The sequence below is a fragment of the Periophthalmus magnuspinnatus genome, chromosome 3 (genome assembly GCF_009829125.3).
Source record: "Periophthalmus magnuspinnatus isolate fPerMag1 chromosome 3, fPerMag1.2.pri, whole genome shotgun sequence".
Classification (NCBI taxonomy): Eukaryota; Metazoa; Chordata; class Actinopteri; order Gobiiformes; family Gobiidae; genus Periophthalmus; species Periophthalmus magnuspinnatus.
This window is the reverse complement of record NC_047128.1, coordinates 25,781,329-25,795,067: the sequence shown is the minus strand read 5'-3', so window position 1 is coordinate 25,795,067 and position 13,739 is coordinate 25,781,329. Positions and strand designations below refer to the sequence as shown.

The window sequence follows — 13,739 nt, the reverse complement described above, 5'->3', positions numbered from 1 at the left end:
GTACTATTAGTTCAACGATATTCTGCTGGATACTTTATTTGATTTGAGGGACATCTATTACTCAGTGGTTAGAACACTCATCTACTAACCTGAAGGTTGGAGGCGAAATTGCTGCTAGGGCCAGGTTCTGTTGTTGTGTCCTTGAACAAGACACTTCACCCCTGGTATGAATATGATGCGTGAGTCACTGCTGGTGGCTGGAGGGGCTGATGGAACAGATTGGTAGCCTCACTGCCATCAGTCTACACCAGGGCAGCTGTGGCTGCAATGATCACTTACTAATACTGAGTATGGAGTGAATGAAAAAAGGACTACAGTTTAGAGATTTAGGAGGCTTCAGCAACCTTGTAAAGCTTGTCCAAGGCATTGTTAGGTAAGAGAGAACAGAATTCACATTTACACAATATAGCCTGATTTTTATGTCATTGTTCTAAAGCAGTAGGCAATATGTTTATCCTCTGCAGTATATTGTACACAAAAAGCCTTTACTGGAAATTGATTGTTGTTTTTGTTGTATCAAAACCGTACTATTTACTCACCAAGATAGTCTGAAATATTGAAATTTTTCTATTTTCATTTTATGTTCCCAGCTTGTGTTTTAACTTTTGTGCTATAATTCCCAACTCATTCTATGTACAAACTTGTTCTTATCGACTTGTAGAGCTGATGCAGACAGAAATGCACCACATCCGCACACTGCGCATCCTTTCTGAAGTGTACAGTAAGGGCCTGCAGAAGGAGGTCCAGCTGGAGGCACACACACTGGACAGACTGTTCCCTGCTCTGGATGAACTGTTGGAGCTACACACACAGTACCTGCTACGGCTACTGGAGAGAAGGAGGGGCTGCCAGCAGGAGGGAGGGAGCACAGACGGGGCAGTCATCATCCACAGCATAGGAGATATCGTGCTCAGTCAGGTATGGAAATCACTATGAAAATCTGTTTTTGTCAGAACTTTGATTCAAATTGAAGCACATATTTAGATGTGTTAAATGCCTGTTTTCAGTTTTTAACCATGCGTAGGCCTGTCCCCATAATTACTATATTGACTTATCGTCCAAATTATAAATAATAAATAATACATAATAAATTATAGATGGAACAATCTTTTTTTTTTGTCAATTTATCATGGGTACTGTTTCTTTGTACTAGTGGGGACATTTTTGCAATTTTTCTGTACCACAATAAGTCTGGGGTCCTAAAAGGCGACATGCTTCTTTAAAAATTTAACGTAAGGTTAACGTGTAGCATATTGTCCCCATAATGATATTTGTCCTCTGCATTTAAATCCATCCTTAAATGGCACTGGGGCAATCTGACAAACACAGCAACTTAATATGCAGATTACATTTTTTTTGTTTCTAAACTTCTGAATCTATTTTCTATAATATTATTTATGTGATAAATTATTACAATGCAGTTACTGAATGTTAAATTTATTCTGACAATTATTTTGTGCCAATTTGAACATTTTCCAGTGACACTTGGCCTCTGGTGTGTATGCACATTGTTTTGAAAATGTTGCGTATTTGAAAGTGTGAATGGGACATAATAATAATTGTTACTTTCCTTTATTTATGAATGTACAATATGTTCTGATTTAGTTCTCAGGTTCCAATGGTGACAGCATGAAAAGGGTCTATGGAAAATTTTGCAGCTGTCACAATGAAGCTGTCAATTTCTACAAAGATCTACTGACAAAAGATAAACGTTTCAAGACATTTATCAAAGTAAGACCAAGTAATTTACAGTCTTCATCTTTTCCCTATTCAATATAAATTAATGTTAAATGTTAGAGTATGCAGATATGGCTATGGAGGCAAACCTATAACACAGTATTGGATTACTTGACACAATAAAGTAGTTTTAAGTTTAAATGAACTCTGCTGTTCTTATTGTTGTTGTGCTGTATGTAACTACTCATTTTTTCTTCCAGAAAAAGATGAGTTGCAGTATAGTGCGGAGGCTTGGTATCCCAGAATGCATCTTGTTGGTGACCCAGAGGATAACAAAGTACCCTGTTCTCTTCCAGAGGTTATTGCAGCACACTAAAGGTGAGTGGAGCATTGGAGTGTTCCAGCTGACTTTGTATTTATATATATACATGTAATGTACCGACACTCAAGTTTCATAAAGTGAAACTCAATCAACAAAACTTACACACTTACACTTTAACTTATTACATTTCCAACATTTTGTGCATAATTGCCATTGTAATAAATGTTCCACAATGGGCCTAAATGTGTCCTACATTCCTAACAATCAATTTCTCTACATCATCATGTTTTTGTAATGAAAAACAACATTCCTTTCTTTTTAGTTACCTTTTTTCACAGTTGGTGGATTAATTGGACTCCCATCCCAGAGAAAGAAAAAAAGACTAAATGAGAACAGTGTAAATGATTAAACGTTAAAGATATCTGCCCCAAAAAATCCCTCCTGATGCGTGGCCACATTTATTATATACTTCTGTAGATGTATTTCAGTAAGTAACTGAAAAATTCAATACAGTTGTGTGTGTTTACTTGTGGAGAGGGATATATTGGATTAATGGATTGCCGCTTGTTACATAATAAATCAAATGTACTTTGAAAAGCTGATTTTTCACAGAGTTTTATATCTGATTTGAAGCACTTCTTGTCATTTCGAGTGTGGTCTCTCTAATCCCTCCCCAAAGCCTGTTTACAATAGTTTGTGGGACCAGGGAGCTCTAGACTTAATCTCAAAGGTGTTTTAAGAAGACACTTGCCAACTCTTATGAGCACCAAGAGGAAATAACCGAGCACAATCACTGCAAGAAATAGTGTTCTAGTGGTTAGGAACATGGCGACACAACAGCCAGGGGAGTAAGATTAGTCTGTGGGGAAGAATATATGCATATTCCATCTGGCTATAATATAGAGTACAATTCCTGTGCCAAAAGATAACTACAGAAATAAAACACTCTTAAACTTTTGCTCTGGTTAAACAGCAAAAGCAGCAAAAGAACAGATGATAAATTGCTTGTGTACAGTATATGAATGGGAAAACACCATTACACCAAATCTTCTTAAAAATAGCATCTAGCTGCTCATTTGGGATCTAACAAGAGAGGGATTATCAAAGCACTCAAAACAATTTTAACATCATCTGATTATTTGCAAGTATTTTGGTTCTGTGTTGATCTGTCACAGAAAGCTGACTGGTTTTATGGCAGTCTGTGTGTAATTAAAGCTTTTAAAAAATACTCTTAGGAGGTGGTCTCTACAAAATGGAAATGCAGGCAAATTAAAACCACATTGGAATCTCTTTGCACCACCTGCTCTGCATAAACACCTCTCTAACTATGCTACTCTGAAATGCTTAAATGTGGTTGCTTAATCTGAAGCCATATTTGATAGTATCAAAAAGAATTTGAACAACTTGGGGCATTGAGGAAATTCTATTGACTGAAGATGTCGCTTTCATCAGTTTCAGATATTGTTAGTATTTGATACACATGCAAATGCAATATTATTATGTTTATCTTTAATAAGAACAAACTGCTGTTTTGTCAGAGGGTAGCGAGGACTATGAGGATCTGACTGAAGCTCTCCGGTTGGTGAAGGAGGTGATTGCTGCTGTGGACGGGAAGGTGAACGAGCACGAAAAGAGGCAGAGGCTCAAAGACTTCCACAGCCGCATGGAGACCAAGTCCATCATGATGATGAAGAGCGGGCAGATCTTTGCCAGGGAGGATCTGCTGAGGAGGAGGCTAATTCACGATGGACCTCTGCAGCTCAAAAGCAGTCAGGGAAGACTGAAAGGTTAATGCACTACTGTACTTAAGCAAACTTCATCGTAAATATTCTATTACAACTTATGTTCTTTTTGTTTTCTCAGAAGTCCATGCTTTACTTCTATCTGATGTCTTCGTCTTCCTTCATGAAAAGGACCAGAAATATGTCTTTGCCATGCTGGTAATAACACTGTTTTCTAACACACCTCTAACACACCTCTCTTTACAGCTAATGCTGTCTTTCATTTCCCCTCCACTCCCACTGCCCTCCCTATTCTAAGAGACACATTTGAAGTAAGGCCAGAAGTGATGCTGTCATGTTTTCCTATCCCACTGATGGTGTTGTTAGCATTTGCATGTTTTGTGTAACAGTGCTACCTGCACCCAGTAAAGCTGCTCTGGCCTTGAGCATCTCCTCTTCATGTGATTCATAATATGTTTTTCATATTATTTGCATGTAATGCTTCCATAAGTGAAACAAAACCTAATGCATACAGTTAAGATTTTGAAAATATTAACTGAACTAGTTTGCAGATATTTTTTCATAACAACATCTGTTGTTTAAATACATTTTAATACCCTCGCTTTATTAACATTCACCTCATAGAACTGTTGACAGTTACTAGTTCTAGTAATCTTAATACTAACTTTAAAAAAGAAAAAGAAACAATTGTGAATTTCCCATCCCTTGCATTGCTCTTCCAAGTGTGAGCAATCTGCGCTTCTCGCATTCACTCCTCCTCTGTCTCCCCCTTGGCCCTCCTCCTATCATCTGTTTTCCTTTTTTTTCATTGTCCCCGCTGTATCCTGCCTGTCGCCTGTAACAAAGTCTCCCTCTGTAGGACCAGCGCTCCACAGTCATCTCCCTCCAGAAGCTGATCGTCAGGGAGGTGGCCAACGAGGAGCGCGGCCTCTTCCTCATCACAGCGGGCATCGAGAAGCCGGAGATGATGGAGGTGCTGGCCAGCTCCAAGGATGAACGCAATAGCTGGATGCAGAAGATACAGGAGGCTATGCAGTCCATGTAAGTCTTAAGTTTAAATTTTTTAATAGTATGGTGAATATCTGGTTGGGCCGTCAGCCTGCACAATGATCAAACCTAAAGAGAGTTTATTTTTAGGAAATTAGTATTGAAATACATTTTTATTACTTCTTCTCAGATTCGCAATTGTATTATCCAAAGAATTAGCACTTTTGTTATGCTGTTATGTATAGGGCAACAATGGTGACCTATACATAACAGCATGTTTCCCTGTATTGCTCATATGCAGCATGCCTCCTTGTTCTGTGAGTTAGTTAGCTTGGTTGTAACCCAGGAGTTAGGCCCTTCCCTGGTTTGTAGATGGTAATATACGGTAAGCTGTGACTGAGCACTGTGCTGTCAGGAGGATTAGCACTCCTCTACCTGGGGATAGGATGTACTCAGGGACAGTCTAATGCTGGATTGGCTTCAAGGGCAGTGCTCTATAAGCAGGGGATTATTCCCCTGCAGCCAGCGGGGAGGAGACAGATTTAGGGGTGCACCTCGTGTTTGTCTCTGACTTCTGACAAAACAAAATTGAGATCAAGCTATGGGCAGGCTGGAGGAAGGCGTAAACAAAGCAGAAGTCTGCAGCCTCTCTGTCTGTCCTTGCATAAACTTTATATTGATGTTCACTTTTAAACATAAGTCTAGGTTCTGGAAGCACTGTATTAAGCATAATGTTACATGGCTTTGTCAAAACTATATTTTTTCATCCAGGGACAAAGATGAGGATGAAGGAATTCCTAGTGAGACAGAAGATGACAAGCGGCAATTGGAGACCAAAGCTCGTGAGATGAGAGGTCTGGGATGATCTACCTTGTTTTTGATCAAAAAATAAAACAGTTTGATGTGTAATTGTGTTTTTTATTCATTTGTGTTTCAATTATTGCCCTGCTTAGACATGCTGAGGCAGAAGGACACAGAGATCTTGTCTCTGCTGGAGCAGAAGGTGCGCCTCTTCAGGGGCATGTGGGAGGGTCTGAGCTCTGCAGAGGAGAGCAGTCGGCAGGTGGGGCCTTTCTTCAGGTCAGACAGCAGCCAGGAGCCACCCCGGGGGGCAGCCATCATGAAGGATGCTCTTCAGGAAGGTAACTTGCCCCAGAAAGTCCTTTTGCCTTTTGTGTATTGACAAAAGCATAACTACACACAGACACCACAGATTTTAACTTTAGACAACTTTTTTGCTATGCTACAAAGAAAGAGCCTATCCTTTTTTTCTCATTATATTTGTCGAAAACATAGTGTGTTTTGCAGTTTCCACTGCAGCATCCACAGCCTGCAGCAGCAATTGTTCTTACTTGATGTGAATTGACAGAAGTAATTCTATTTCTTATTGAATTCAGATTCACCTGACTGCCCAACTTTTGTTTTAATCAAAAGGTCATCATGTTCTGTTTTGCCTACAACATACGCATATTTACATTATTCTGAGTTATTAAAACATTTAGTAGAATAAAGACTTTTCAGTGGTTGCTTAGCAACAGGCTCCCTTGGAAGACTGAAGGCAGAGGTGCCTGGGAGGATTCATGAGTGCTGGACTGAGCTGTAACACAGTTAGCCTGTTTAATTCATTTAGTGACCTGTGCATATGTGTGTGTGTGGCAGTGGAGACATTACAGGCTCTGGTGAATGGCAGTCTGGGAGGGGCTATGGCCAGTATCCAGGAGGGAGGAGGAGTGGGGCCAGTGTGCCTACCCCGCCGCGCGGAGACCTTTGGAGGCTTTGACAGTCATCAGATGCTCAACAGCAAGAGTAAGTTTTCTATCTTGTGCTTATTGTGAAAGCACTTTTTGGTACTGCTTTTCTATTGTGCTTGAATCTCCCACAAAGCACAGTGGAACAGTACCAACTCCACTGGAAAAGACAAGCATAAGGTTTGTTTTTTTAATAACAGTTAAGCAGTTACCACCAGTCCTGGAGTAACTATAACGGCCCTCTCCTGTGTAGACAGATAAAGTCTGGAAGAGCTCATGCTTCCTGGGGGAAACTTGGCCTTGGGCATCATGTCTAAATCATCATGGTTTTCTGTTAGTATAGTGACAGCCATCAATCACAGCTACCCAGTATAGCCTCCAATAACTGTATTCATGTAACTCTAACATAACTGAATGTCATGATGCTCTTAAACTCAACATTATGTGTCATAAACTACATAACTCACTCATAAACTGCATACATTTATTATGTATCAAACTAATTAATGTGAATAAGTGCCCCAGTTTTGTTTAATTGTTTAATGTCCAGAATTCGGTTGAACAGACAAGATTATAATTTCCTTTTTTCTCTTGGTTGTCTCTCCATAACAGGTGGAGACAAAGATGAAAGCCTAGAGACAGCAGGAGATCTTCGCAGGACAGAATCTGACAGTGTACTCAAGAAGGTTGGTATTTAAGCAGGCATTTATTATGCAGCCTAAACTACCACATCCTCATACCCATCTGACACAGTGACAAAGCCCTTCAACTCAAAGCTCCTGCACAGATTTCATGTGATTGTCATTGTCCATTCAGGGGATTTTTGTGTGAAATTGCCTGGGTGGGTTTCCGCTGGGCACTCCAGTTTCCCTGATTAACCTCACACATTCACAAAGGCTCATTTTTTTTTAGCTAAGTGCTCCCCACCCAAATCCTGGCAACAGATCTGGAGAATGGTCCCATAAGCAATGCTATGCTGTTCCTGCATCATTGAAGCATGATTCAAAGTCAGAACGTAAAACATACAAATAAAAACAGACCTACAGGGAGGTTGGGTCATTTGTTCTCAAACTTTGACAATTGACAATTCTCTGCCTCTAGTGGATTAGCCTCTTGACACTTCCTGCCAGGCAATGTTGCTAATAGTAACCATCAGGAGCAGTCGCCTGTACATGGATCTGCTATAACCTGCCTGAAATGTGTTTTAGACCTTTTATTGTAACTCTTCAAAATATATAGGAAGAGGGCAACCAATTTGGGACAATAATCCACAACCATAAGTGCTAATAATGCAGAGATTAAATAATGTTATAGTGTGTTAAATCTAACTGGAAAAAAAAAAAAATGTATTATATGAAACAGTAAAGCAAATTTTACAGTGCATCAGAGTTTGTAGGTTCCTGTATGAGAGATGCATGCTTTTATATTGCTGCTGTCCTAAGATGTGTTTATTATTATTGGCATAATTGCTTGGCAGCTGTGGGAGTAATATATAAATACAGTAAAATTTAACATACAGTATAATTACATTTTTAGCTAAGCCATATACACGAGTTTACCTTTATGTCTAGAACATTCATGTGCATTAATATCAGTGTGTTTGTGTGCAGGGAGTAAATGCCAACCCTCTGCTCATGCTGAAGAGGAACAGTGAGGTATTTCTGACTTGTCTTTGTCTTCCATATATTGTCTTGTGGGCTTGTTTCTTGTCTCAATAGCCTCCTTAATCTAACGTTTGTGCTTATTGTCCTTCATCCCAATTATTTTTGCGCAGTGATGTCAAGGTGTAAACAACACACTGATCTGAACATGTATTTGAGAAAAAACAATGTTCTTGTCAGTGGTTTATTTGTTTGGATCGACCTTTATTGGCATAGACTGTTTGTTTATTGCAACAAATGTGCTCTTTGTTTTGATTCACGCAAGGAGCTAAATTTTCAAGACACTTAAACAATAGCTATGTATGAAAATAATAAAGTAGGCTTCATACTGACAAGTTAAACAAACATCTTACGTACAATAAATTCTCAACTAGTCTTTTCTGTAATAGCAATTCTACAAAATGATCATCAAATATATAAAGTAATATAAAGTAATTAATATACTCATTGTCTTTTCAACAGCAGGTCCTCCGTAGTGTCTCCAGTCTACATCTCCTGCTCAGCTCCCTGCAGGTATAAACAATAGCTTACAAGTTGTATTTAATGGCTGATTCTATTTTGTCAAAGCATCTGAATATAAATGTGTGTGTGACAGGCGGTGGTGGTGCAGCAGGACAGTTTCATAGAAGACCAGCGGCAGGCCTTGAGTGAGCGCTCGTCCTCGACTCTGTCTTTATCTCGGCCCTCCTCCAGACCTAGCTCTCTGATCGAACAGGAGAAGCAGCGCAGCCTGGAGAAGCAGAGGCAGGAGCTGGCCTCCCTGCAGAGACAACAGGCCGCTCACGCTGACGAGAAGAGGAGGAAGGAGAGGGAATGGGAGCAGAGGGAGCAGCAGCTTTCTGACAGGGAAGCTCTTATGCATGTACAGGTAAACCCTTTGTCTGATATCCTCATGAAGCATGGAGCATGGTTGCATAAATTATTAGGCTCTGGGCTGTGATTACTGGGCACTGGAATAACTAGATTTTGTACTGATTGATTCTGGCAGGAGGAGGAGATCCTACAGCAGCACAATAAGCTGGAGAAGGAGAAACAGGAACTGCAGAACAGAAAGGAGGAGTACCAGAGGGACCTGGAAAGGCTACGAGATGCCCAGAGGAAACTAGAGAGAGACAGGGAGACAGTGCAGAGGCAGCTCCACAGGATGGATGAGCTGCGCCTGGCAGAGGTTAGCACATGCACTACACAGAGCACTACAGCTGTGGTCCTGTTTACACGTCCTCTGCTGGTGCTTCAGTCACAGATCTCAGAAGTCAAGAATAAAAAGCAGAAATTACAACTTGTAAACTGTGCTTCTGTGGCCTCAGGAGGATGTTCACACTTGCACACACTTATACACTCCACATGAAAATGGGAAATAAACTGAGACTAAAACCTGAAATAGACCAGTACTAAACCAGGACTACAACAGCACCAAACCAATCTACACAGGACTAAAATGTGCTGGACAAAACCAGGACATGTGTGAATCCATCCTTGGCAGGTTTTCATTCTCTTTTGACTCTTTACTCAGGATTTAACCCAAGAGTCAAACATTAATTCATACAGAGCAGATGTAGCTAACATCTGTGTAATTCTACTGTGTCCTTCCAGAGGACTCCCTCTACGACATCAGATGAATCGCAGCTCCTCGGCAGCTCTCAGTCTTTGGAGCTGGACCCCCTGGATTTCAGTTCTGTGCCCCGGCAGCAGTCTCAGAGGCAGAGCAAGTCTAAGGGGAAAGGACTCAATCCGTTCACCTCATCAAACACAAGCTGTAAAAACAGTGACACCAACAACCAGCTCTCCAGAAGTCTACTGCAGCTGGCCAAGAACAAGGGCAAAGAAGGCAAGGATAAGGACAAAAAGAAGAAGAAGAGCAAGGGGGCTCCATCAGCAGGTGAGCTTTAGTGTAACCGGGGAGCATAGAATACTCCAGATTTTGATTCCAGATCATTCAGAAAGTAACTATTTTGATTATGTTAAACTGAAGTTTGATTTAAGAGTCCTGTAAAATTAGAAAAATATTTAAACATGTATAAATGCTTTGATTTACTTTTTTACATCATTAAACAATTTAATGAATTTCACAAGATAAATCTAACTACTTAAGTCAGTCCACTGTTTTCTGTTCAATGACAATTATGCTAATACAAGTATGATGTAAATATGCTGTATCATGTAGAAGTCTTTCTTTCTTACAGATGGTCAGCACCTGCAGGAAGGACCTTTGGATGGAGAGATTTTCTTCTGCTAAAGACTATAAATCAAGAACATTAACAGCATTTGCTTAGGAGTTAAATTGCAGCACAATGCAATGCAAAGAACACATTGAATTTTATTGTATTCTATGAGAATACTGTTCTTTAAAATAACCTATCTTTGGTTCTATCCTGCTTGCAGTCCACCCCATGTTACCATTTTAGTCCTTGGAAATTTACTTTGAATGATTTTTAAGGATCAGACCAGGATTTTGACCAGAATGGTCAAAAATTCTCTATAGTGACTGAATGGAATCCTACCTTCCCCTTTCACATGGGATAACAATATAGATGCACTTTGATGTTTGGTAAAATCTTACTTACAATCTTTAGGTATGTGTTTACAAATTAAGTCAATCACCGTGAAAACCCTCCTCCTTTTCCAAAGATTCAGTTACAAGGCTATGACTGAAACCACAGATAAATCTTGTGTCTTGGTTGACAGATGAAACTGTGTTTTGCAGATCTGTTTTTTTCTGTTTTTATGACATTTTTTATTCTATTACTCCTTTTGCTCTCAGAAAATTGGCTTTTGTCCTATAATTGAATCTGATTTGTAAGCTGAATAGAAGTGTTCCATTTAGAAACCCTTCCTAACAACTTTAAATCATCACTCATGCTTCTTGATGAGTATTTAATGTTTGAATTATGAGTATATCATAGTGGACTAAAGCTCCACACATGTGCGCGTCTGTTTTTCAGACTCAACAGTAATGAAAGGACTGAGACATTTCTCTGGGTGTCTAATGGCTCCATTCAGATCCTTGAGCGTGTTGTGGAGCCTTGGATGAGTATTAGCCTGATCCGCACTTTATCTGCCTGTCTGAGGGCTTTTATGTGACCGTCATCTTTCATCTGAGTCGGGGCTTTCCTTCCGTTTTTAATTGCATGTAACACCGCAGGTCGCATACTAATGCTGTCTCAGTCTTTTAAAAGTTCAACTGTTGTTTGCAACCTCCATCTTTGATTTCTGCTAATAGAGTCTGTACATGCACAGCGAACATTTCATCAAACAGTGTTAATTAAGGATAAAACCAAAGTTAGAGGAGACGAAATGGTTTATTAACTGCTGATATAAAACACCCCCGTTAAGATATGGCCTGACAAGACCTGCTCTGTAGGTGCAACTGAATTTTCACTCTATAGTAATCAGTGTTGCTAAGCACTTCAGCCCTTAATACATTTTAATTGCTATGTAATGTCTGAATGTAAAATTATGGTTCAAAATGGTTGGACAACATCTGGTAACACTCAAGAATAACATACACGTCAAAGTTTTTAACATGATCAAATGTATTTATCTTTCTGGGAGAAGTCTGACTGTCGTATGTATTAAGGTGATACTCTCTGGGTCAACTTTCTTTGATGTACCCCCACCTTAAACAAAATAATTACTTATACTTTTACCATGAATCTTGTAGAAGTGGAAAATTAATTAACAAATTGTCCTAATACTATTCGAAAGTATTACCAATATTCCAAAATCCACAATATACACTAATAATCCCCAAATATACACGCAAGACTTGAATGGTTAAGAGTATGACTAAAATGTTCAAGTTACATTTGAAGCCACTTTCTGCCTGCTGGTCGGGCGGCATACACAAAGCAGTCTCAGTATCACAGAGGCAGCAGTGGACTACAGAGCAGTCTCACTCTAAACCTCTCCTCTGTTCTTTTTTAAGTGCAGTTTGTTAACTTGCTGTCTTTGTGAAGAATTGGTCTTCTGGTCTTGGCTGGTTTATTACAGTGGTGTCGGCTAAGAGGCTTACACGGCCAGCCAATTAGTTGCTCCATGTCCTCTGTTTATGGGTATTGCTGTAATCCTGTCAAAGAAACAAGACAAATACATTTTTTTTAACAATATCCCCTTGTGGCCAACAGGTGGCACTGCACCCACTGAAACTCAACTTCCCTAAAAGTCTGAAACAATTTAATTTTGTTGTTTTTAAATATGTAATCCCCGCTGTTAGAATTGTCATATTTTTCCCAGCAGGTCATTGCCGCTTTGCAGATAATGTGATGAGCGTGGGCCCTGCGCTCGATGACATTTCCCCCACACTGCATTTGTAATTGACTGCGTGAAACAAATAAGTTGTCACAGTTGTAATTGGTTATTCAGTTGAAATCAGTCCAATATGTAAGGGCTCTGGGGAACGTCTGTGTACACGACAATCACCAATAGAACGAACTCCCTCCCCCACGATGATCGCTTTGTCTATGAGATGAGTGTGTCCATCTCCCCATAGCCTTAAATCAGGACCATAAAATGCACTAAAGCAGAACCCATCTTCTCCAGGGAGGGGAGACGTTTGATTTATTTTTTTTTTACCTCGGCGAAGAAAAGACGGAAACGTTTTTTTGTACTGTAAAAAGTGGTACATAAAACATTCCAAATCATCCTGTAAAAAAGGGCAATGTGTAAATATGATTCATGTACAAATCATTATGTAAAAAAAAGAATTGTTTTGTCAGTGATTTATTTTGTATGAATGTTTTATTTATGTTTTATCGTCATTTTCAGTGTGACGGGCAATGTAAAAATGATGCATATTTCTCATAATAAAACATGTCACAATAGATTATTATTGACTGCAAAGTTTTGTTCTAAAGTTTTGTTTTAAAGTTACAGTATGTGTCAGGATTCCTGTTTTTTCCTTCTCTTCTGTGTGTCTGTGTGTCTAGAGCTGGGCGGAGAGTCTGGCACCACCCTCACCAATGGTTTCCACCCACTACTCACCTGCAGACCACTGCCAGTCGAGCTATAACCTCTGCAGTACAAAGACTCAACTCATTCATGCTCACGTTGCCAGATTGTTAGTTTATCCATCGTGGTATTGTAACTGCTTGGCCTAGTTAGTTTCATTGCGTTTTTTGAGTACTTTGTTTGTTGTTTCATGTTTTCATCAGACCATGTTTTTAGACCAGACCCACACCCACAGACCACCTCAGCCTCCGACCCAGCTCCGAGCACCCAGCCTTTGTCTATTTTTTCAATAAACCCTGTTAATTCTCTGCATTTTGGTCAATGGTCACATTTTTATATAGCTCTTTTCCACTTTCAAGGCACTCAAAGCTTTTTACAAGGAACTGCTCACCCATTCACACACACATTCATATATCAGTGTACGCAGACGCTGGAGGTGAGGTAGGTTAAGTGTTTTACCCAAGACACAATGACAGTTTTCACTATGAGAGCTGGAATCGCACAGCCACCCTCTGGGTCAGTGGATCTGGGTCAGCTCTACCAATGATGTTTATGCTGAACCGCAAACCTTCATTTTTTTTTTCATCCACCACTCGTTACATCATTATGTGACTTTCTGGAAGTGGAACATCACCTGCATGATTCCACAGAAACA

At 39.8% G+C, this 13,739-nt stretch overlaps 1 protein-coding gene across 1 annotated transcript in view; it reads left to right on the top strand.

Annotated features, from left to right (window-relative positions):
- Positions 1-12,961, top strand: part of LOC117385532 (A-kinase anchor protein 13) — a 66,015-nt gene extending 53,054 nt beyond the window's left edge. Inside the window, exons 23-38 of the mRNA XM_055229557.1 lie at positions 662-918; positions 1,606-1,731; positions 1,938-2,055; positions 3,538-3,786; positions 3,863-3,939; positions 4,601-4,782; positions 5,500-5,582; positions 5,682-5,870; positions 6,388-6,534; positions 7,089-7,162; positions 8,087-8,131; positions 8,600-8,650; positions 8,733-9,005; positions 9,126-9,305; positions 9,731-10,016; positions 10,321-12,961. Coding sequence (XP_055085532.1) covers positions 662-918; positions 1,606-1,731; positions 1,938-2,055; positions 3,538-3,786; positions 3,863-3,939; positions 4,601-4,782; positions 5,500-5,582; positions 5,682-5,870; positions 6,388-6,534; positions 7,089-7,162; positions 8,087-8,131; positions 8,600-8,650; positions 8,733-9,005; positions 9,126-9,305; positions 9,731-10,016; positions 10,321-10,373 — 2,390 coding nt within the window. The 3' untranslated portion in view covers positions 10,374-12,961. The remainder of the gene's footprint in view (positions 1-661; positions 919-1,605; positions 1,732-1,937; positions 2,056-3,537; positions 3,787-3,862; positions 3,940-4,600; positions 4,783-5,499; positions 5,583-5,681; positions 5,871-6,387; positions 6,535-7,088; positions 7,163-8,086; positions 8,132-8,599; positions 8,651-8,732; positions 9,006-9,125; positions 9,306-9,730; positions 10,017-10,320) is intronic.
- Positions 12,962-13,739: the final 778 nt, after the last annotated feature.